Below are 24333 nucleotides of genomic sequence, written 5' to 3' on the forward strand. Positions count from 1 at the left end.
CCTACAGAAGCACCTTTTACTTGACGTACTTATTTTCTTGACATTCTTTTCATGCCCATATTACTTTATAAAAAGGAAAAACAAATTATCATTATCTCAGTGACGACATGGAGTATATTTGATGCCATATAAGGATCTTTAGTTGAGCCCTGTAAGTACCTTGAAGCACAGACAGGAACTATCATGCTATCTGTTCTAGGGCTTAGATGAAATGGGAAGTGTTCCCTAGCACTTCTGCAGGCACCAAAATAGATGGGGCCAAACTCTGCCCCACAGTCTAGTTTGTTTCCTTCTGAGTGACTTATTGCCATCACCTGTTTTCTTCCCCTCTCCTCTTGTCTCCTGATGGGTTCTGAAGCCTGTTCTGGTAATAAGCATCAAGCACTGTCCTGGGTATTGGGTCTATTTGCAGATAATGATCAGTTTCTATATCATGAGTTGGGTTAGAACTCAACCTGCAGAATTAACCAGCACTCAGGGTTCATAGAAACAGCATTTTGCCAGGCCCTAAAAGAGTCCTCTTCACCTGGGCTCAGATGCTCAAGAGCTCTGTCTGACATTTATAATTTTTCTTTCTCCTGGTGAAGCACCCTAGAAATAGGCTGAAGTATTGTGCGGCTGAAGATTTGTTTCCTGACTTCATTCAGTAGCAAGGCCTGGAAGATTAGAGCATAAGGGTTTATATGGAGTGCAAGTCCTACAGGGCCCATAAAGGGGAGATGTCTCATCTCCACAGGGACCTTCCCTGAGACAGGGCACTACCTTAAGTGCCTATTTTTTGGCCTGTCGCTCCTTCTACAGAATTGAGCCAATGGTTTTCTTCCCTTCTGAGATCTCACGAGACTTGTTGTGGCCAAAGCCCTGTGCTTTCTGAAGTCTGCATGGGCCCTTATTGAAGAACTGAAAACAACTGAGAGAAGGCCGCCCCCAGGTGTCCTAGCCTGTGGCTTGACACTGATGGAGCTGCTGACCCCCATCCCTAGTTTATTCCTTGTGCTGTGGTCACCCCCACAAAGCCAGCTGTAGTCTAGGGGCAAGCCTTATCTCTCAGTCAACGAAACAGTTGACCGAGCCTTGGAACTCCCGTTGCAGTTGTGTGCTGCCATTTGAGTGTTCCCTGGTATATATGTATTACTGTATTTCAGCCTCAAGCTACCATCCCACAAATAAGAAAGGCCAGGCTTAGTGACTGCATGGCTTGTTTTTAGGCACAGGGCGAGGAGAAAGCTGATGAAGCTGTAAGAGCTGCTGGAGCCCGCTTCCCTCTGCCATCTCTCCCGCTGTTCCCTTTGGCCTTGGCCTGCATGAATTTGTCAGGAATTTCCGGTGAATGCTGTGGGAAAGTGACCCTTTGCCTGCTCACCTGGAGGAGGCAGTGCCTCATAAGTTGCCTTGCACGTGTTGTCCACCACCTGTCCAGTTGGTTATGACTTCAGTCCTTACTGGAACTGTGAGATTACCGTTACTTCCTGGTGTTGGTGGTGAAAAAGACCAATTCTCTGTACCTTGGTGGTTGCTGAAAGTGTAGAGGATACCACTGTGAGCCACGCTTTTGGCACTCAGACTACTGGGACAAAGAACCTGTGATGGCCAGGGAGCACACTGGAACCATGGGGACAGGTGGCAAATAGGGGCAAGTGTGTAGCTAAGATCCAGAGGTCACCAGGGGCTTTTCTGCTGCTTCTGCCATTGCCCCTGCCCATTGGCCTTGACCGTGTCTGGAGCAGCATTGTGGTTGTATATAAATCTCTGGCTCCATAGTCCTTCAGCACCAGAGCTGTAGACTGACCAGGGGCAACTCTGCCTTTGCAGTAGGACAGAAGGTGTCCTAACTCTGCCTTCTTTTCCAGGCTGTGAATTTTTCAAAGAATATAAGGACCGGGATTACATGGCTGAAGGGCTCATATTTAACTGGAAGCAGGTATGAGCTACAAAATTTAACTTGTGTTTCTTTGTGAAAGGAGACCCAGGAAGACAGCTAGTATATCTCTTTGGAGAAAATAACTACCATTTTACTTTTTGCCCAAAGTAGTCTGATGATTTCTTTCTCTTCTCATCTATACATGTGAAATTCTTTTTTTTTTTGGCCAGTCCTGGGGCTTGAACTCAGGGCCTGAGCACTGTCCTTGGACACTCAAGGCTAGTGCTCTGCCGCTTGAGCCACTGGCCTTTTTGTGTATGTGGTACTGCGGAATCAAACCCAGGGCTTCATGCATGCTAGGTAAGCACTCTACCAGTAGGCCATGCTCCTGGCCCCTATATGTGATTTTTTTTTTTTTTTTGGTCAGTCCTGGGGCTTGAACTCAGGGTCTGAGCACTGACCTTGGGCTTTCTTAAGGGTAGAGCTTGATCCACTTGATCCCACTGCACCACTTGCAGCTTTTTCTTTTCTTTTCTTTTTTTTTGGCAGGGGGTGGGAGTGTATGTGTCGTGGGGCTTGAACTCTGGGTCTGGGCGCTGTCCCTGAGTTCTTCAGTTCAAGGCTACCACCCTACCCTTGGAGCCACAGCCCCACTTGCCATTTTCTAGTGATTAATTGGAGATGAGTCTCACAGTCTTTAGTGCCCAGGATGGCTTTGAATTGTGCCTCAGATTTCACCATCCTGAGTAGCTAGGATTACAGGCATGAGCCACCTCACCCAGCTACTTCCAGCTTTTTTTTTGTTTGTTGTTGTTTTATGTTTATGGTACTGAGGAATCGAATCCCAGTCTTCGTGCATGCTCGGCAAGCACTTTACCACTAGGTCAAACTCCCCCTACATGTGAAATTCTTAAAATACATACTTTGGGCTAGGCATCAGTGGCTCATACCTATAATCATAGTGATTCAGGAGGCTGACATCTGAGGATCTTGATCCAAAGTCAGCCCAGGAAGAAAATCCATAATATTCTTCCAGTCAACCAACAAAAAGCCAGAAGTAGATCTGTGGCTCAAGTAGCAGACCACTAATCTTGAGTAAAAATGATTCAGGATAGCACCCAGGCCCTGAGTTCAAGCCGTAGGACCAGCAGAAAACAAAAACAAAAAAATATATTCTTTGTTCTACCTGACCCCCTTTTTGTGTGTGCCTGTGTGGTGTTTAGTTTTGTTTGAGACAGGGTCTCTGTAGTTCAGGCTGGCTTGGAACTCGTGGTTTTCCAGTGTCTGTTTCCTGACTGCTGTAATTACAGGTGTGTGTCGTCAAACCCTGCTCCTTTCCCTTTTTAGTGTGTGCTATTCTATAAGGTAACTTTTCAGGGTCAAGGTAGGATAAGTTCTTCTTCAGTTCACTTTCTGCATAGAGTGGGAGCAGCATTCTGTTTGTTCTTGAATCAACAAAGCAGGTACAGGAACCTACGGAAGGCTGGGTGTAGATCTTGCTTTCTGTAGCAGCAAATACTATTCAGTTGCAGTGATCTGGTTACTTTGATTTTTAAACTCTCAGTCCCAGAGTAGCCCAAGCATCTGGTCTGGAGAAGACAAGCTCTACGGAGAGAGATCCTGTCTGTGGTAGCCACAGCTTCAGGGCTATGACCTGTCACTACAGCTTCTTCCAATGGTCAGTCTACATCTCACAGGTATCCTTCTGTTCTCAGGACTACGTCGATGCCCCATTGAGTATCCCCGACTTCCTGACTCACTCTCTGAACATTGATTGGAGCCAGTATCAGGTGAGGGCCTGATCAAGCAGGCAGGAGGGTGGTGGGACACCAGACAACTCTGGATCACAAGACTCATACAGGCTTGATTGATAATGTGACCTCCCTCGTTCTTCCTCCCTTCTCCCTCTTTTTCTCTGTCCTACCTTCTTCCCTGTCCACCTCTTCCTCTCTTTCTTTTCTCTATCTCTCCTCTTTCTTTTTCTCATTAGCTTTTGGCCTAGAAAGTCAGCTTTTTGAATGTGATTCATTCAAGGATTTTCATCCACTGGGGGTTCTCTTTGCAGGGGATCTCATGGAGCTTACATCATGACTTTTTTCATTTTTCCTTTAAAATTTGTGCCTTGCAAAAAAGTGTAGCGCTGTCTGACCTCATTTGATTGTAGAAACTTGAAAATTATTTCCATTATGTTTTCTCCTGTTACTGTCTACCACAGGAGGGCCCTGTCACACTGAATATATCTGTATTTTTGTCCCCCAGGCTTCCAGTGGTCTCATTTGCCACTTAATTCAAATAAGACAAGTAGCCATATTCCTGACCCCTTGCCTACTTCTTGTTCTCTTTGCTTGGCTGTCCCCTCTTAGCTTCTTCTTGACTGGCTGCTACTCTGCCACTCAGAAGAATATGGCTTGGTGTCATTTCAGGAAGGGTTCTGAATCTACATTCCTCCCCCACTTCCCCAAGCACATCTATTATGGAATTTTCCACTGATTCTGTGAGTTCCAAGAGGATTGTGGGACCCATGGCTTATGTATGCATCCCCAGCACAGAAACAGGCACAGCGCCTAGAGCTTGAATAGCCAAGCTAGTGAATAATGAGAAGCATCTGCACCTCTACTATTTTCCTCTGTCTCATCTGGACAACTCCTACATAGCCTTGAGATTTCCCTTGCTGTAGGCAAGCCTACATTTGTCAACTGCCCCCACCCCCCTCCAGAAATGACAGGGACCTTATTTATCTTTCCTGTGTATTCAGCCCTAATCACAGGATAGGTGCTCAGCAGGTGTTGAATGAATGCAGGAGGGTAATGTCAGGTCTCCCTTACAATTGTATTCTGAAAGAAAGCGGTATTAAGCGTGAGAGCAGACCTGTGGTATGTTTGGGCCTGGAAGCATGATGAAGGAACATACCTGTCCATTGGTCTCACATTCCAGTCAGACAAAATGAATGTCTAGAAGAACCTGCAGTCTTTTTTTTTTCTTTTTTTTTTCTCTTGTAATTAGTAAAAGGATTACATGATATTTGCCAGATAGAAGGTGCATTAATTCACATACATTGATACCCTTTCACATGTCTTGGCACCCATTACCCTTCCCCCCCTCCCCCGCACGAACCTGCAGTCTTACGTCTTAGTCTGTGTCTTATGTGAAGATCTCAGGTAGACCCTGCCCTGAGCTGCCCTTCTGGTCACTTCTAGCAACATATTTTTTAAAATTCGGGTTCAAACAATCTGAGCTACTTATAAGGTCTAATTATAGGCCCTCAACATGGTCAGTTCTTGAGGGGCTCTGTGGCTTTGGGCAGAGGATCTTGCTTCCCCCAAAAAGTGGGGTTGGCAGCTCCTATTTATTCTAAGCCCTAATAGGATCTCTAGGTGCAGGTGTTCTTTGAATGGAAGAACCAACAGCTTTTCACGGTGCTCAGGACACGGGCCACTGGCTAGTGTTTATTATGTCTTAGAGTAATAATCAACAGTGGTAAAACTGCAGTCATTCCAGAGGCAGGCTTCCTCCCACAAGGCCACCTCTTCAGTGCTACCCAGCCAGTTTGTCATCTTCAGCCAGGTACGGCGCTACTCTCTTCTGCTGCTCAGCGTTGGGGTCACAGGACCCCAGCCTTCATCTCCTGGGCTGTGTTTTCTGTTGTCCACTACAGGTGCCTCCTCCCAGTACATCTGAGTCAGGCCTTTTGGAGCCACACAAGTGTCATTCATGCAACCTGCTGTCCAAAATGAAGTCATTGTGGACCCAGTGCTCAGACCTAATGCTCTCTATCCATCACCAAGCCCCAAGAGTTCTCTTAATCTCTGCTCTTGGTAAAACTCTCTAGTCTCCACCCATCTCTTATGCACTGGCTTGTCCAGCCCATGATTTCAGTGCATCTCATATGTGAACACGAGCCACATTGTGGAGTAAATGGAAATAGTGAACATAATGCACTAATATGAGAACCTTGTAAATAGCCTGCTCTGCCCTCAGTGCTATCTGTCACCTTGCCTCAAAACCCACAACGGAGCTGGGCACTGGTGGTTCACGCCTGTAATTGTAGCCATTTAGGAGGCTGAGATCTGAGGATTGAGGTTGGAAACCAGACTGGACAGCTAAATCTGAGAGATTCATCTCCAGTTAACAAAAAAAGTGGAGGTGTGACTTGTAGTAGGTGCCAGCCTCGAGCAGAAAAAGCTAAAGCAGAGAACCAGGCCCTGAGTTCAGGCTTGAGTACACCCTTTTCTTAAATTTATTCTCTCTGTCTTCCATGATCTAAGCATATAATCCAAAAAGTCAACTCCATGCAGTTTTGCCTATCCTGTTTTGGACAGCCTGGTCCTTTGCCAGCTCTTTAGAGGAAGAGTGCTTTCTCTAGATTGGCACATGCTATTTTCTCTACCACAAACATATGTCTCCTCCTTCTACTTATCCTGCCTATTCACCACCACCAAAATGCTCTTTCTGGTCATTCTACCAATCAGGCTAAGCTCAATCACACACCAGCAATGGGTCACTTTGTCTTTTCTCTGCTATGACCTTACAAGGACTAAAGTCGTCATATTTACCATCTTGTCATTAGCACCAGGCCCCCAGGGGCCACACAGTGTGCTGCGCTCTGAAGGAGAGGTTGGATAGATGGATGGCTGAGTGATGATGGTAATGTGTATGCCTTTCCAAAACAGCCCTCTAACCCTGGAGAGAGAGATCCAGGCAGGGGCATCACCTGTATAGCACATTGAAGACACACAGAAAAGAATTGGGCCCTTGTAGCAAAGGTAGGAGTTTCTAGGCAGGAGAACAAGTGCCACAGGGCTAGAGCTAAACAAAAGGATAATTGCTTGTCCTTCTCTGCTTCTAGAGGCTTCATGGAACATGAATTATGTAAAAGTGGTGTTTTGTTTTGTTTTGTTTTGTTTTTGCCAGTCCTGGGCTTGAGCTCAGGGCCTGAGCACTGTCCTTGAACTTTCTCAAGGCTAGCGCACTACCACTTGAGCCTCAGCACCACTTCTGGCTTTTTTCTATATATGTGGTACCGAGGAATCGAACCCAGGTCTTCGTGCATGCTAGGCAAGCACTCTGAGCAGAAGTTTAAGCTCTCCCTGGGTCTTCCTCACAAGTCCCCTCAAATTTGTTTTTCTGCTCCATGTTATGGAAAGTCCCTACATTGTAGCATATGTCTAAAAATGTGGACTTTGTTTCATCCCTCAGCTTGGCAGTGTGACCTTGGGCCATCTCTCCATTGCCTGCCCTGTCCTGTGCTCCTGTGCTCAGCCCTGGGAAAGTGCTTTCTCTCCCTGATGGTGGGGACTTCCTTCAGAGCTGCCTGACTTGTTGGCATTTCACAGAACCAACCTTGATCCTTGCCCCTTCCTGGCAGTTGTGTTTCTCCTCAGCCTGCCCCCCCCCCCCACTGGGCATCTGATACAAGGTTCCTTACTCTTCCCCCCCCCCCCCCCCCCCCGCCTTCTTATTCCTTGACTCTCTCTGAGGACATTGCTTGGCTGTGGTGTGCCTTCCATGTCAGGCTCCATTCGTTGAAAGACCCTTTGGTAGCTCTCCAGAGCTACTGAAAAGTGGGTCAACTCTCTGGGGATACGGGAGGGTCAGGTAAATGAGCCTGCTTGAATTCCTGGGAAAACTATTGCAATTACAGGTTCTGTGTTCCCCTCCCCTCCGGGAAGTGCTCTCTTGCTGGCATGCGCAGCCTTCTGCACACAGCCCAGAAAGCTGATAGGCAGTTGTGTCCATAGAGAGCAGAGGCTGTCCCCAGCCAGGGAAAAGGGCTCTGCAGAACTGGGTCAGGCCTCTCCGTGGAATCCCAGATTCAGAGTAGGTTGCTTCACAGGGCTTGCTGTAGACCTCTCACTTGGGCTTAGCACAGGTTTTCCTCATTTTCTATTTTCTATCTCATGTAAGTCATATAAATCTAAAAGATTTTTATCTGCCAAACAGACTGCATTTATTACTAATTAACATATACCAAGGGTCCCAGTGTAGCCTAGTGTTAGAATGCTTGCCTTACATGAAGACCTGGGTTTGATTCCTCAGTACTGTCACATACACACATAACCAGACATGATTGTACATGTCTATAATCACAAGTTTGAGATCAGCCTGGGTTATATAGCAAGACCCTGTCTCCAGAAAACCAGAAAAAAAATGATAGTGACTAGCAATGAAAAGTGGCTCATACCTTTGCTTAAGGAGCTGAGGTCTGAGAATCCATTCAAAGCCAGCTCAGGCAAGAAAGTCCTTGAAACTCTTACCTCAAATTGCTTGATTAGATAGGCATGGCTCAAGTGGTAGAGTACCAGTTAATGAGCAAAAAAAAGGCCAAATGAGAGCACAAGGCCTAGAGTTCAAACTCTGTTACTGATGACACAGAGAAAGTGAAACATATTAGAGAAGGTTGATGTTTTAGTTTTCTGTGCTGTGAAGGGAGCACGGTGAGGCAGAAATGGCTTATGGGAGCAGTGAGTCTCTGGGGAGTTAGTGTCTCAGGCTATCTCTTGTCCCAGAATAATACTTATCAATTTTTTTATGGTGTTGGGGATGGAATCCAAGGGCTTGTCCATGCGTATTATATGTTCAACCACTGAGTTATAACCTCAGCCAATATTTTAGTTAGTTGGTATTTACTTTTGGCTTTTCTCACTATGTAGTCAGTGCTGCTGTGCAACTCTGGTGACCCTTCTGTCCCGCTCCTGAGCGCTAGTATTAAAGGCCTGTGTCACCATTTCAGGCCAGCATTTTGTTTTTGGAATACTTCACATTCCAAACATGAATTATTAGCATTCCTAGATCCCTGTTCTCTCTTTTGCCAACAGAGTTGGGACCTGGTGCAACAAACACAAAACTACCTGAAACTGCTGCTTTCCATAGTCAACAGCGATGGTGAGTCTGCCTCTAGGCTCCCCAAGCCTACAAGCCAGGGCAACACTAGGCGGGGACAAAGGGCAGTGCCACCTATATGTCCTAGGTAGCCACGCTGTGGAGCCTACATTTCTTCCCTGAAAGCACAAGAACTGTAGCCAAGAGAAGGGTGCTGTAGTAGACTAAGGCAGGTCCCACCAGCCCATCACTAGGCTGGAGAAGAATCTTGAAGACCCAGAGAAGGCAGCAGGGAGGTTGGGTAGCCCGGCTCCCTCATCGGAGCCAGGGTGGCGATGCTTCCCTTCTCATCAGCCCCTGTCTGGTTCTTTCCTGGGCTCCTGTCGGTGGTGTGCAAGCAGATGACGGTGGGTTGCTGGTACACTGTATCTCAGGCTGGGATCGCACCCCCCTATTCATCTCTCTCCTGCGCCTTTCCTTGTGGGCTGTGAGTATGACTTTGTGGGCTGTGAGTATGACTGGGTCCCGGGGTCGGGGAGTATTCAAGAGGCCCTGCTAAGCTCCACCCTTTGGGTACCGTAGGAGCATCTCCAGCAGGCAGAGATCTAGGGTGAGGGAGCCAACTTGCAGGTGTCATGCTTACCCCTGGTCTTGGGGTTCTTCACCAGCCTGTGCTATTATCGGGTCTGCAGGTGGGGGCACTCCTAGGGTGAGAAAGCTTACGATGGGTAGGCAGCTTTCTGGTCTCCTCCAGGATGGGCTCATCCACATGTCCCTGAAGCCCGCTGAGATCCTCTACCTGACTGTGGCCTATGACTGGTTCCTCTTTGGGTAAGTCTTTGTGGAAAACTGGGCCTTGCAGCGGAATGGTGCCTGGGAATAGTGTGGTAGCTTCCCTCCGAGGGTCACAAGTAGGAAAAGAGTTTCGTCCCCTATCCCTTGGGAAGGACAGATGCTGACAGGCCTTACCTGGTGCCATGTGTCCCAGGCCTCCCTTGCCTCAAAGTGATATAGTTTCCTTTGACTTACGCATTCTCCTTTTTCAGGCACATGTTGGTAGATCGGCTCAGCAAAGGAGAGGAGGTGAGCGCCTCTTACAGGTGGTGGGCACAGCTCAGGGCTGATGGAGGAACGGGGTGATGGACTGTCTGACACTCTGGGGCTGCATACAGTATGGTGGGAAAAACAGGACTACAGAGCTGCCACCTGAGCCTCCAGATCCTCCTGTACCTTGGAGAGAGAAAGCCCTGGGCACTGAACAGTTTACCAAGCTGTCTAGGACCTCTCTAGACAGTTTTCTTCCTCCTTTCTGGTGACCTGGTTTTCTATGCTCTGCTCTCATATCCATGAACAGGTCCTCTTTGTGCCCCTCATCCACCGCTGAAACGTAGAAGCACTTCTGTCCTTCTGTCCCTTCTCAGCCCCAGGGCTTTCTGTGCCCCAGTGGTCCTGTCTCACTCCCTTGCTGCTGAACTACATCCAGACCCCTTCCTGTCTGTTCTTCCTCTTTTTTGTGGCAAGCATCCTCTCCATACATACTTAGTCTTCTTGCTGCTCCCAAATCCTTGTCTGCCCGCTATGCTTGTCTCTCCAGCACACAGACCTGGAGTCAGACCCGAGCATACCTTCCCCTAGTTGTCCTGTCTATAGCTGGGCTGACCTTAAATGGCCTATTTTGAGTGTCTGGCACTTCACTGGGGGACCCAGGTGCTCAGCATGGATGCTGTTCCTCTTCCATCTCTCCACTCCAGCTTTGTGAAGCATCTTTATTCTCTCTCATCCTCCTGGGCCTGCCTCCTTCCTGGGCATCTTATCTCACACCTCCTTCTTTTGATGTTCCTGCTCAGCTGTTCCTCTCCCTTCTAAATCTCTTTTTCTGAACACTTATCACATCTGCCAGAACTGTGGAGTTTATAAGTCTGGTCCTCAGAGGCCTCAGTGAACTGTCAGAGGCAGCAAGCAACTTCGGCATTAGAATCTGGACAGAAAGTTGTAGCCTCTTGTTTGGGGATTTTGCTGTTTCAGGACATTCTGTCCTCCACCTCATCTCCCTTGTTCCCCAGAGTAGACCAGATGCTACCGTCAGAGACTCAGAACAGTAACAGAGCTGAGTTAAGTGGGGTCAAAGTTCCAGCCTTGTGTCCCTGACCATGTGCAAGAGTCTCTGTAGCTGATCACCAAATGGGGCTTTTCTCTCACTTCCCCAGACCTAGACACTGACCTGCAAAGCAGCAGACAAAAACAAGGTCTATTATGCACCTCTGCCTTTGAGTTTCACAGAATACATTAGCACATTAAAGACTGAAAGTCTTTAATTTTATGTAACACATTATTTCCAAACTGACCTAACTTGAGCAACCCTCTGCTCTTTTTGAGCAAATCTTTTGGAGAAACACTGGATAGGTATTTTTCTGAGCTAGGTGTTTGCGGGGATTACTAGAGGCTTTTGTAGACTACACAGACGGAAACCTTGGGTGTGCACCCTGGAGTCCACTGGACAGGAGCACTGGCTGGGGACTTCCTCATGAGAGGCAGGGTGCCCACCTCACATTCAAGCTAAGAGTTATGGCTGTAGGCCCTGAGTTCAAATCCCAGTACTGCCAAAAACCTGGCCCTCAACAGTTCTTGAGTAGGGCAGATACTAGGCCAAATAATGGCTACCTTCACTTCAATTCTCATTCTCTTAATCTTGTTTCTGAGTGACCTTTGCCATGCACTACCTTTCCCTTTCCTGTATACCTGCTATGTCATCAAACCCAAGTCCCAAGACCTCACTCCCTGTTGTCTTCTGCCAGCTTCGCTCCCTGGGCTGCCAGACTGATATATTCACCCTTTCTAACAGGTTGAGAATATCTGTTGAATGTGAAAAGGGTTTGGAAATTCTTACTTGAGCTCTCATTTCCTTCCTTCTTTACCCCAGCCCTTTCCAAGGGCATCTATCTACTGTTGAGCTTACTCCAACACCCACACCACTCGTGGGTCAGAATGTCCAGTGGAGTGCCTTCAAGGCAGGTCCTTCTCCAGCAGAGAGATTTGCCAGAACAACCAACTCTCCACTCCTGGGAGTTCTGCCACCCTAGTCTTTCTCTTTGAGGAAGGATGTCTTATTGTATTTTGCTTTTTTTCTCTCCTTTAGATTTTTTTCTTCTGCTTCAATTTTTTGAAGCATATCACCTCCGAGGAGTTCTCTGCACTGAAAACCCAAAGGTAAGCAGAAGCCAACTCTATAGCAAGCGAGTCACCATTTATTTATTCCTACCCAATTTCTCTGGCACGCACTCCCTGCCTTCCTCTGAGGCCAGGCCAGGCGTCCCTGCTGGGGGTCCTTAGGCAAGGAGGGCAATGAGTAATCTCCAGTGAGGAAGAAAGCAGGCATGACACTGCAGGGAGTAGCCAGCCCACCGACAGGACCTCCTCAGCTCATGGTCATTCTCCCTGGAGTCCCTGCTTCCAGCCTGGCACATGCAGGCTGCTGAGCTGGCTGTTATTTTAGAACCCAGACCCCCAAGGACTAGAGTTTGCTTGCTGCCCAAGGCTTCTAGCACATTGGACCAGACTTGAGTTCTCAAAGACCAGGCTAGCAAAGAGGTGGGACTGCCAGTCTTAGAAGTTGGTTACGTAGGTGGTGTACAGAAACAGAATGGAGCCCAGAAAGGCCTGCCTTTAGGTAGAACCTGCTGTGAGAGTTGCCAGGGAATAGGAGCAATCTTCCAGGATGGTCAGGGTTGGGAACAGAGCAAACAACCAGCTAGCACTGAGATTCCCTATCTGGGTTTTTGTTCCAGGAGGAAGAGTTTGCCAGCTCGAGATGCAGGCTTCACTGTGGAAGATATCTGCATGTTGAGTAAGTCTGTGGTCCCAGTGGGCTTCCCCTCCTCAGCACAGCTTTCTGAGTGGAGCCCAGGCAGAAGCTGACCAGCTGGTATGGAAGAGATGGGGGCCTGGTGATGGGAGAGAGACTAATGTGCTGACTTGTGGCACTGGCTTCTTTCAGAAGGAAGAGACCGAGGCAGCACCACCAGCCTGGGCAGTGATTTCTCTCTGGTCATGGAGAGCTCTCCAGGGGCCATGGGGAGTTTCACCTACGAGGCTGTGGAGTTGGTCCCGGCAGGAGCACAGACTCAGGCAGCTTGGTGAGGAGCCAGATTGGGACAGAGCTTACCCACAGCTGTGGCCCAGGGCTGTCAGCCCCAGGGAAGCAGGCTTGAGCCCCAGGAACAAAGGGGCCCTTGACAGAAGGCCCAAGAACACAGCTCTCTATCCTGCTGTCTGTACTGGTCCTCAGAGGCCAGCCATCTGGTTGATGAAGGGCACTGCATGGTGGCCCAGGAACATAAAGGGCCTGGCCTCCCTATGGGACCAAGAAGCGGTGGCCAGGTTGGCTTAAGCTCCTTGTCAGAGGATCTCCCTGTGCTCTGCCTGGTGGAGACAGGCCAATTTAGAAAAAGGAAACAATGTGAAAAGATGGCTAGATTGGGAACATGTTAAGGAGTCCCTCCATGGAGAAAGTGATGGAATCCAAGGCCCTAATGTCTTTCTCCCTAAGCAAATGGTAGTTTGCATCACATTTGCAGAAAGGGAAGCAGGGAGATAGTGTGCCTGTTATCTAAGAATCATTTTCTGGCTTATCCTCTGAGGCTTGTGGGTCAGTATAATTTGGACATTATAGTCAGTCCCTCCATAAAGTTGCAGCCCTCGATGCCTGGGCCTTTGTACCTGAGGAAGTATTGAGAGCCCACTGCCTGTGGCATCTTCTCCATGGACAGAAGGCAGGTCTTGGGCACTGATGTTGGCCTTCCCAGGGGTCCCAGCTGACAGCCCTGTTCTTCTACCTCAGGAGGAAGAGCTGCTCATCCTCCCCACAGAGTGTACTCTGGAACCGGCCGCAGCCCTTAGAGGACCGCCTGCTTTCCCACCCTGGGCTAGCTGAAGCCAAGTCTTCCAGCTCCTCATCCTCAAACCATTCTGACAGCTTTTTCAGGATGGGCAGCAGTCCCTTGGAAGTTCCCAGACCCAGGTGAGGAGCCCTGCTGGGGAGGTAGGTAGCCTTCCAGCTTACCAAGGCTAGAGGTAAGGCTCCTGCACCTGAGCTGCTGTCGCTAGTGGGATTCTACATGGGATTCTTTAGTATGTGACCTGCTGGGTAGTGAACCCAGAGTAAAGAAGCTGGCTGGTCCACTGTTAGAAGAATGGGTTAAAAAGCCAGGGCTGGTTTGTAGAGAGGCTTGAGAGTCCTTCCTGGAGCCCTGCCCAGTCCAGGAGACTCCAGGGAGTGTAGTGAGGTGATGTGACAGACTGGGAGTCAGGGCTGCCTGTGTGCTTCCAGTGACAGATGCCAGCCCTCTGAGAACCATACATTGTGACTGAAGAAACAAGGGTAGATGTTCTGAGTTCCTTCGGTTCTCACATTGCATGTCCACATTGGTGGGATGGTGAAGAGATCAAGGTTAGTCATGAGGCTGTGGGGAACCACAGCATTCCCACACCTGAAGAAACAGCACCTCAGCCAGGAGGCATAGGGTATGGCCAAGCACGCCGATTAAAGCTGAGCACCAGGCCAATAGGCTTGGGAGTGGAGGATGGTCTGGTGCTTAGGGAAGCCTTCCCTGCTGACAAGGAAAAAATCCTGTGGATCACTGGGCTTTCTCAAGCCTTGAACATCCAGACCTGGACGGGGGGAGAAACAGTTGGTGGCTTTGTGGCTTCCAAGCTCCTCAGAGAATTCCAGGGTACAAAGAGCATGAGTTCTGGGGCCCATCCCAGATTGTAGCACAGCTCTGCAATGTAATATTCATGTAACTTTGGTCTCAGTTTCCTCCCTGGGAATAGCCCTATTTCCAAAACTTCTGGAAGCCTCTCCCTACTCTGGCAAAAATAGGGAGTGAAGGAAGAAGGGCCAGATCATCCTCCCGAGGCAGGCAGAGCAGGTGAGCCCATAGGTGTGCCAGAACTCCAGGCTACTTTAGCCAGTGCTATCTGTGAGTACGGAGCTGAGTCTGTCTGTTAAACTAAGACCAGGAGGCTTCCTCCCCACAGGGTGCAGTAAACACAGCTGACCAGAGACCGTGCCAGGCAGACAAGTCCCCAATGCCTGTGCCCACTCATATCCTTCCGTGCTCCCTAGTCTGTACACCTGGCTGTACACCTTTTGCTCAGGGCCGCAAGGGTACTGTGGGACACTGTTCTGGCCTGTAACTGTCACTCAGGGTTTCTACTTCCTTTGCTCCCTGTGCAGTGTTACTGGACAAAGGGAGGAAAAGGAGAGTCCTGTTACCTTCTGAGCCCTGCCCCAGTCTAACCGTGACAATGGCTGACCTGCACTGGCACTTTCCCTCATTCCACCTGTGTATTCTCCCCTTCTTGCCTCAGATCCCACTTCCCACTCCTGGAAAGGCCTCTTGTGAGTGGTGTTTTTGCCTGCTTTGGGTAACTCAGGCTTGTGGTTGATCCACTATGACTACTGAGGGCACCCCCTTATGAGGCTGAGAATTGGGAGATCTACCTGTCCTCAAAGCCCTGCACCTAGAGCTAGGCAGAGGCTGGTATAGCTAGACCTAAATGGGCACCTTGAAGATAAGGCATGGGGCCTTGCTGTGAGGTGTTTGATTCTATTGTGTTTTGGGAGCACCTGCGAAGAGTCTGGCCAACGAGATTCTTCTCAATTTGATGTGTTTGCCAGAGGTTTTGAAAGACTAGATTATTCTGATTTGGAGCAGTCTAATTATGTATTTCCATTAACATTCAAATTAATTTAGTCTCTTTTATCTTAAAGTTCCTGAGGGATCCAGCCCCTAGCAGCTCTGCCTCTTAGGTAACAGTAGTCAATCAGGTCTTGAATGTGGCAGGAAGAACTTCCTGGAATCAGCCCCTTGGGAAAGCTACCTAGGCTGGCCATCCATCCCTCCCAGCCTTTGTGCTCTGGGTTTTATATGCTCCACAACCTCGCTGTTGAAACTGGACTCCCCTGTGCGCAGATGCTGTAAGGCATTGCCAGGTTGGGAGGGAAGTCTGTGGAGCCCCAGATCCCCATCCGTCACAGGAAGGACAGGTGGCTTGCAGTATCACTCACCACTAAACCATCACCTACAGGGCTGGCAGGTGCTCTGGCTCCCTTGCTCCCCCACCTCTAAGAAGTCATTCTGCTCTAGCTCAGTGTGGCCTTGGTCTCTGCTCTGGAGGTAGACATTCTTCTAGGGAAAACGGGATTGCTTGCACAGCATCCTCCACGCCCAAGGCGGATGCTGCCACCACTGAGCTCAGCTTGAAGCCAGCTTCCCTGCAGAGCAGATGAACTTGGCGGAGGATGCCCAGCAGCCTGGTTGAATAGCTAAATAGCAACACAGGAACCAACCACCACTGCTCAGTTAGTGGTTCCCCCAGCCACTGCCGCCTGCCTACTGTCTCATTAGAAGCAGGGACTTCTGTCCCAGGCTGTCTTCCTCTCCCCCCGCCCCTTTTTCTGGGGCTTGAACTCTAGGTTTGAGCACTGTCATTAAGCTTTTGTTGTCAAGGCTATCACTGTACCACAGTTCCACTTCTGACTTTTTGTTTAGAGGCAAGAGTCGCATGGACGTTTCTACCCCAGCTGGGTTTGAACCACAATTCCTCAGATCTCCACCTCCTGAGTAGCTAGGATTACTACTAGTGTGAGCCACCAGCACCTGGCCCCTAGGCTGTCTTTATGAAGCAGAGAAGCCAGGCTCCTCTTTGCAGCGCGCAGTTCTGCTCCATATCAGATTGTTCTTTCCTGGAGCACCCGATCCAGGCATGTTGAGAAGCAGTTGGTGACTCAGGAAACTTGAAGCACACGTAGACAGAAGTCCTCTGTAGAGGATGATGAGCATACCCATGCCATGACTGAAGAGCCAGGTCTCGTTCCTAGTGCTGTTCACTCAGGCCATGAGTGGGGCCGTCACTGGGATGCATCCTTAAGTAGGCATGCTGATTGGCACTGGCAAGGATTAGTTTGGATTTGGTGACATACAGACCCCCTAAAAGCCTAATTTCATTCCAATAATAATTCCTTTCATGCCTTTATACATGTTGCTTGATGACTGGATGGCCATTTTGCTACTTGTTCTTTGACAAAAGCTCCAGAGGAAGATTCATTTGAAACTGTGTTTATTCTTGAAAAATGTCAAGGTCTGTCAAAGATGACTGCCAGCTATGAGCTGTTCCTGGCCCATAGGGTCACATACCCCCCTGCCACCTTCTGTTGCCTTGGGTGTGCTTCTTGCTTAGACCCTGGGGAAGCAAAGGCAAATGACAATATAGGTGACCAGGAGTCCTTGAGGGGAATCATGCTGGAACCATCTGTCTGTTTTCTGTGGATTTACTGTGGTCAGGGTATTCTTGGATTGCCTTAGAGTCAGGTAAGAGTTTGGGGTATAAGAAACAGTTCCTGGGTGCTGTGGCTCATACCTATAATCCTAGCTACTCAGGAGGCTGAGATCTGAGGATCAAGGTTCAAAGCCAGCCTGGGCACAAAAGGACCTGAGACACTTATCTCCAGTTAATCTCTAGAGAATGGGAAGTGGGGCTTGGCTCAAGGGTAGGGCGGTAGCCTTGAGCTGTAGAGCTCAGGAAGAATGCCCACGCCCAAGGGTGGAGCAGTAGCCTTGAGCTGAAGAGCTCAAGGACAGTGCCCAGGCTGAGTTGAAGCCCCAAGACCTACCCCCCCCAAAAAAAAACTTCCCAATTCTGGGCGCTGGCAGCTCACAACTGTAATCCTAGCCACTAGCTACTTAGGAGGCTTGAGATCTGGGGATCATGGTTCAGAGCCAGCCAGAGAAAGAAAAGGGTTGGAGAATACAGCTCAAGTGATATTAAAAATGCCTACAATTGTGAAGCTCATTATTCCAGCCACATTACTCACGTGGCTGACAGTAACATTACTGTGTTTCTTGCTTTCACCTTCCAACTTCCAAGTCCCTCAGCACTGGTCATTAGAGATTGTTTCCAATTCTCCTGTATAGTTTAAACCACTGGAAAGACTGAGGAGCCAGTCTGTGCCTCTAGGGGTGTTGGGCTGGCTGAGGGCCCAGTGTGGCTTGGAAGAAGCCCCGGGCAGACTTCTCCTGGGAAGCTGTCTCTTTGATTTACAGACTGCCTGAGTCCAGCCAAGTTTCTCCATCTAGAAACAAGGAAGCCCTGCTCTGTCACACCCCAGAGGCTTCCATGAGGTAGCAGACCATGTCCTGTTCTCAATCCTGATGGTGCCATCACAGACCTTGTAGAGCGTAGGACGGTGATGAATGTAGTGAGTCCATAAGTCACAGGAGCTGCCAGTTCACCACAGCTTTAACGTAAAAATCCATCTGTTCTCCTTCATCTCAAGGTGATTCTCTTTCAGGACAAATCTGTAATCAGACTTGGGTTTACCAAGCTCTCGTGCTCACTGGCTGTTAGACCTCAAGCAAGTGCCATAATTCATCTAGGTTAAGGATCACCAGAAGTAGATGGCTGGTGGGGGCTATTGCAGGAGGTCTCCATGCCAGCCAGGGGGGTAGGCCAGGGTCAGCGAGTCTTTGCCCCGCTCCCTAGCCCTACTGGCAATTTGGGCTGTTTCTGGGACCCTGCTATGGCCCTTTCCACTGTTGTGAAGTAAAAAATAAAGGGTCGCACACCAAAGACGGTGCACTCTGGGGACTGGGATCTGCAGTAGGTGATGAAAGCCCTTTGCTTGGTTCCTCCTGTCCTCTCCTGACCTCCACTCTTGCAGGATAGAGGAGAGGGGTTGGCTGTGAGTAGAGAGGAGGTGGCAGCCGTAGGTTCCCAGTGCAGCTTTCCTCCTCCAGACCTCCTTCAGAAAAAGGCATGAGGAAGTTGTCGAGTGCCTGCCTGATTCATCCCTTCCCTCTGGGCATAGCCCATGAGTTTGCTGAGTGATGCTTCTGAATGCAAACTACGGGTTCTGGAAGGCCCAGCAAAGGAAGGGGGACCTCAGGGCTGCCATCACCACCCTTCACATTCCCAAGAGGCCCGGCCTCTCTCCCCTCGGATCAGATCTCTGCGGCTCGGGGTTTTCTACTTCTCACCTTGCACATCTGCATGTCAGAAAGAATGGGTGACCCAGGCCTAGCCTCCGGCCTTGCTCCTCCTCTGTGCTGTCAAGGTTTTGCTTACTGCATCAGACACCAGGGTGAGCACATGTTGCTCTAAGGCTTTAGATCTGACTCACCTCTTCTCCCTGCTTTGCATTGGTTCTTTTGCTTCTTTATTTGCTGTACAAAGCATTGTCTTTGTAGCCAGGTGGACCTTACAGTCTCTTCTTCCTTCCTCAGACACTACTAACCCAGCTTTGTTGGCACTTGTGAAGGAAGTGGTTGGCTTTTGGATGCCTTGAGAGAACCTTGCAGACATGACCCAGGGCCACTGTATCCCCTCAAGGCCTCCCTGTCAGGCATATGACTGACTAAGCATCATCTCCCCTCTCTCTCTTCTCTGCCCCAGATCAGTGGACCATCCCCTGCCCGGATCCTCTCTCTCCACAGACTTTGGCAGCTGGCAGATGGTAACAGGCTGTGGCAGTATTCAGGAACGGGCTGTCCTGCACACAGACTCCTCTCTCCCTTTCAGCTTCCCGGATGAGCTCCCTAACAGTTCTCTGTAAGTGTCTTGCTTGAGGAGGCAGGATGCTCCCCTGCTCCTGTCACAAGCCATTGAGCAGGCCGGACTGGTCAGGAACGATGTAGAAGCCAGCCCCAGGAACAGGGAACTTGCCCTCCCTGCTTGCAGCTTGCTGGACTTCCCATGGAGCAGAGGAGGCTGAGGGCTGCTGAAAAAGTACATTAGGGTTCATGTTCACTCTTGCCAGCCTCCCAAACCATCCACAGCATGTCAGGTGTGCCCTGAGGGAAAGCTGGCTGGACTGTAACTATAGAAGATTCTATTTCTGTACAAGGCTTTGCCTGACATGAGAATCCTTTGAAAGCAGAACAGTGGGATAGGAAGGTAGGTGTGTATGTTGGAAGCCATAGTCAGAGTGGTACTCAGCCCGGTCTCTGCTTCTGAGCAGAACCAAGAGTGGCTTTCCTGCCTTCCCTCCTCACACACTTACCTTGAGTGCCACTTTTGTCTCTGAGCAGGAAAGAGAATTGGATGACAATTCTAGATTGCATGACTGCAAAATCCTTTCTGCAGGGCTCCACAACTGGGCTTCCAGGTCTTACAGGACTTAGAAATGATGTGAGCCCCTGCCCCCTACCCCCTGCCCCTGTGCTGTTTTGCAGGGCTCCCTCCAGTGACTTGGGAAACAGAGCTTGCTTCCCACGTGGACTTACCAGAGAGCTTTTCTTTCACCCCCACACCGAGGGCTAGATGGCTTCAAATGCTAGAGACTCACCCCTCCCAACTGAATCCATTCCATTCTTACAAGTGCTATTAGGCAGGGAGCAAGGTGTCTTGGGGACGTGGATAGCAGGACTCTGGTTCCAGCCAAAAGCAGTCAGGAACAACCAGACCTTGAGATTAAAGATGGTACTTGCAGGTCCAGACCTTGACACTGGGTGCCAAAGTTTCTCTGAGTCTACTGTGCCTGGACCACACTCCTTATAGCCAGGGGCCTACATCTGAAGCAAGATACCTTGGATTTTGGGAGGGAAAAACAAAGATCTTGGACTTCTCATTAGGAACTTTCTGTTCTGCCAGAATGTCCTGAGAACCATCTAAGACAGCAGCATAGACTTCCCCTCCCCTGGTTTGAAGCACCTCAGTGCACAGGGCCTGCCTCAGGTCCCCCAGTCCAGGCCCTGCAAATTGAATTTGGATTGTACTTCTGAGCCCCAAGGCAACTCTCTAGGTCTAAAAACTGCAGAGAACTACTATTGATCTCAAGCCATCAAGATGGTGGGATGGGGTCCCGTCAGTTCTTGGTGAAGTCACTCTTCAGCTTCATTAGAGCAGGGAAAAAGATCCTAGCTTCTCTGCCTACCAGCTGTCTTGAGGTCTCAATCTTTACTTCTCCAAGCCTCTTGCCCAGCTCTGGAAAGGGAATGGCTACTCTGAGAGCTGTTGCCTGCTGTCAGGTGGGCTCCAGTTATATCTCTGAATAGGTTGGTCTTTGTACCTTCTACTTCCCAGCTCTGGGGCGCTGGGGGTGGGGAGGGGATGGAAGTGTGGGGGGCAGTAAGAACACATGTGTGGACTAGTAGATGTCCCATTTCTTTTTCCTCATTTATTTTTTTTTTTTAAGTCGGTCATGGGGCTTGAACTCTAGGCCTGGACGCTGTTCCTGGGCTCTTCAGCTCAGGGCTTCTGCCTTACCCCTGGAGCCACAGCCCTACTTCCTATTTTCTAGTGGTTAATTAGAGATGAGTCTCACAGACTTTAGTGCCTGAGCTGGCTTTGAACTATGATCCTTAGATCTCAGCCTCCTGAGTAGCTAGGATTACAGGCGTGAGCTACTGCACCTGGCTATTTTTCCTTTTTTTTTTTTTTTTTTTTTTTTTGCCAGCTCTGGGTCTTTAACTCGGGCCTAGCACTATCCTTGAGCTTTCTCAAGGCTAGCACTCTATCACTCGAGCCACAGCACCACTTCCAGCTTTTTCCTGTGCATGTGGTACCAAGGAATCAAACCCAGAGTTTCAAGCATGCTAGGCGAACACACCACCACTAGGCCACACTACTGGCAGTGTTCCATTTCTTAGGCTGGAAGCTGAGGGACACACTCATGGTCCCAGCCTGTGTGAAATCTAATAGAAAGTAAAGTGCTGGGACCATATGGCTTCCCCCGAATATCACAGGGAGCTCAGGGTTGCTCCCATGTCAAAGGAATCCCATACCAGCTTCTTTTGTGCTGCTGCAGGAGCTGTTGACTTCCCTTCTCTCTACTTCCTGGTCCACTTCCGTGGATGTACATCCTTGGCTCCTGCTTGGCCTCTCCATACTACCCCAGTTCTCAGACCTCCATCTGCTCCCCTAAACCCTGGGTCTGGGAATGTTGCTGTGTCTGACAGAGTCCCAGGGATAGTTTTGGGGACAGGAGATGCTTGGAGCAAGTCAGTGGTTCTGGCTAGTCCTCGTACCAAGCTGGATGAGAATGGGCTCATCCCACAGTCTCTGGGAAGACTGTCCTGAGGAGGCTGTGAAAGGACATGCAAGAGCTGACCTTGAGTTCACAGTGGGTGGAGCCTCATTTAATTTTTAAAATGTTTTGTTAGTTCTAGTCCTAGGGCCTAGGCTCTATCCCCTTATCTCCTTAGCTTTTTTGCTCAAAGTAATACTCTACCACTTGAGCCACAACTTCATTTCAGGTTGTTGGTGATTATTTGGAGTCTCACAACTTTACTGCTGGACTAGCTTTGAACCTTGATCCTCAGATCTCAGCCTCTTGAGTAGCTAGGATTATAAGCATGAACCACTGGCTCAGCTTCAGGCTTTTTTTTTTTTTTTTTGCCAGTCCTGGGCATGGGCTCAGGGCCTGAGCACTGTCCTTGGGCTTTCTCAAGGCTAGAGCTCTACCACTTGACCCTCAGCACCACTTCTGGCTTTTTTCTATGTATGTGGTACCGAGGAATCGAACCCGGGTCTTCGCGCATGCTAGGCAAACCCCTGGCCCTTTTTTTTCTTCTTTCTTCTAATCAAAAGACTTGATATCAACCAGCCTTATGGACTTCACACTTCAACAAGCATGACTTCTCCTGCTCCTTCATCTGTATTGCCAAGTAAGGAGAGGAGACCTCTGTCAGAAAGGCCAGGGAAGGAAGGCACATGTCACCTGGAAAAGCCAATACCCTTGTCTTACCAGCAGCCACAGGGACAGGTGTAGCCAAGCCAGATGGTTTCCCCTGAGAGACCTGGTTTCTGTAGGGCCCGAGCTTCCTCCCAGGTAGTATCAGGTCCCACCTTCAAGAAGGCTGTGGCTTCCAGCAGCTAAGGGCTGCTGCCAGATGTGGGGGTTTCCTTACTGGCAGGTATGGGGGCAGGTGGTTTGTACTGTAGCTTGTTTTTCCTGAGGAATAGAAGCCAACAGCAGTTGCTTCTCTCCCCACCACCACAAGGACAAACATTTTCACAACACAGTTTAGGTCAGTGCTCCCTAAAAATCGCTGCTCGTGCTGAGTGCCACAGGCTCACGCCTATAGTACTAGCTACTCAGGAAACTGAGGAGGAGGATCAGCATTCAAAACCAGCCTGGGAAGGAAAGTCTGAGACTCCTATTTTCAACTAATCACAGAAAAAAAAAAATGGAAATAGAGCTATGACTCAAGAGGCAGAGCACTATCCTTGAGCAAAAGAAGCTCAGGGACAGTGCCTAAGAGCTGAGCTCAAGCCCCCAAACTTGCATTTACAGGCTCACACCTGTAATCCTGGCTGAGATCTGAGGATCATGGTTCAAAGCCAGCATGGGCAGAAAAGTCTGCAAGACTTTTATCTCCAATTAACCACCAGAAAAGCGGAAGTGACACTGTGGTTCAAAATGGTAGAGCACTAGCTTTGAGCAGAAATGTTCAGGGACAGTGCCGAGGACCTGAGTTTCAGTCCCAGGACCAACACCCCCCCCCCAAAAAAAAAATTACTACTGTTAGTCTAGATATTTTGCCCTTGGCTCTTCTTTCCAACTATCAACACAGGGTAGATGCTGGCGAGCGTGAATGGAGTGAGGTGGGCTGTTGGAGCCTATCTGGGGTAAAGCATTCGTTTCCTCTTCCCCCTCTCCCACAGGCTTGCAGCTCTGAGTGATCGGGAGGCGAGGCTGCAGGAAGTGCGCTCAGCCTTCCTGGCTGTGTACAGCCGCACCGTGGGGCTCCGGGCAGCAGCGCCCAGTCCCTCTGGCGCCATTGGGGGTCTGCTGGAACAGTTTGTCCGTGGCGTTGGGCTCCGGGGCACCAGTACCACCACCTTGTGAAGCACCCAGCCCAAAGTTTCCTGTTCCTCTCTCAGCTGAGCCTTAGTGGAATCAAAGCCATGCCTGGCCAAGGGGTACTTGGAGTGCTGGGGCAAACCTCACATCCTGTTCTCCACTGTGCACATGGCAGCCCCAAGGCTGAGCAGGGCCAAGAATGGGTTTCTAACCCCCAGCCTCCTGACTGGTAACCGCCGACCGTTGTCACTGCCTCTTACTGACCCCACTCTGCAGAAGCCCATCCACTCAGAACCATGTGGGGCTTCCCTGGGGCCCTGTGGAGGCCCTGACGTCATAAAGGAGCCCAGTCTCGGTTCCTATTTCCTGGGGAGGAGGGGGTCATCTGCACTGAGAATGAGGTGACAACACCAATCACAAAATAAAGTCAAGGTCTTTTGGAACACCCAGTCTTCTGCTTTCTCATTTGGTTACTTTCTGTAGCCATTTGGAACTTTGTGTTCGATAAAGGGTGTTTGGGGTTTTTTTTAGGGGGAGGGACTGGGAGAAAGAGGTCATTAGAGAGTCTGCATTGTCCTTCAACTCTTGAGCCTTGAAGGTGGGCATGCACTCCCGAAGCCAGTCGGGAAAAGGGTCCACAGGCTCAGCAGGCCCTCGTCACTTATGGGTCTGCAGATTCCACAGCCTCCTGGGACCTTCACTTGCACAGATTGAGGAACTTCATCTCTCACAATGCCTAAGGCAGCATGGAACTCCCATGGGAACCCTGCTCTCCCTGTGAAGGGCCTGACATTTGGATTTGGGAGGCAGAAGTTGGGGCACATGTGGAGGAAAGGACCAGAAGCCACCC

The 24333-nt window shown here is 49.6% G+C and overlaps 1 protein-coding gene across 3 annotated transcripts in view; it reads left to right on the forward strand.

The window, feature by feature from the left end:
- Window positions 1-23926, forward strand: part of Mtmr14 (myotubularin related protein 14) — a 48094-nt gene extending 24168 nt beyond the window's left edge. The window contains exons 8-19 of one of the 3 annotated variants that reach the window (XM_090324003.1): window positions 1851-1921; window positions 3577-3651; window positions 8677-8743; window positions 9082-9167; window positions 9435-9511; window positions 9727-9763; window positions 11817-11887; window positions 12466-12524; window positions 12675-12813; window positions 13518-13697; window positions 19133-19288; window positions 23345-23926. In XM_090324003.1, the coding sequence (XP_090180129.1) occupies window positions 1851-1921; window positions 3577-3651; window positions 8677-8743; window positions 9082-9167; window positions 9435-9511; window positions 9727-9763; window positions 11817-11887; window positions 12466-12524; window positions 12675-12813; window positions 13518-13697; window positions 19133-19288; window positions 23345-23528 (1202 nt within the window). In that variant the 3' untranslated portion in view covers window positions 23529-23926. The remainder of the gene's footprint in view (window positions 1-1850; window positions 1922-3576; window positions 3652-8676; window positions 8744-9081; window positions 9168-9434; window positions 9512-9726; window positions 9764-11816; window positions 11888-12465; window positions 12525-12674; window positions 12814-13517; window positions 13698-19132; window positions 19289-23344) is intronic. The other 2 variants (XM_090324006.1, XM_090324005.1) reach the window with 2 other exon arrangements.
- Window positions 23927-24333: the final 407 nt, after the last annotated feature.

This window comes from Megascapheus bottae, chromosome 33 (genome assembly GCF_031878675.1).
Source record: "Megascapheus bottae isolate mThoBot1 chromosome 33, mThoBot2.hap1, whole genome shotgun sequence".
In the NCBI taxonomy this organism is placed as follows: domain Eukaryota; kingdom Metazoa; phylum Chordata; class Mammalia; order Rodentia; family Geomyidae; genus Megascapheus; species Megascapheus bottae.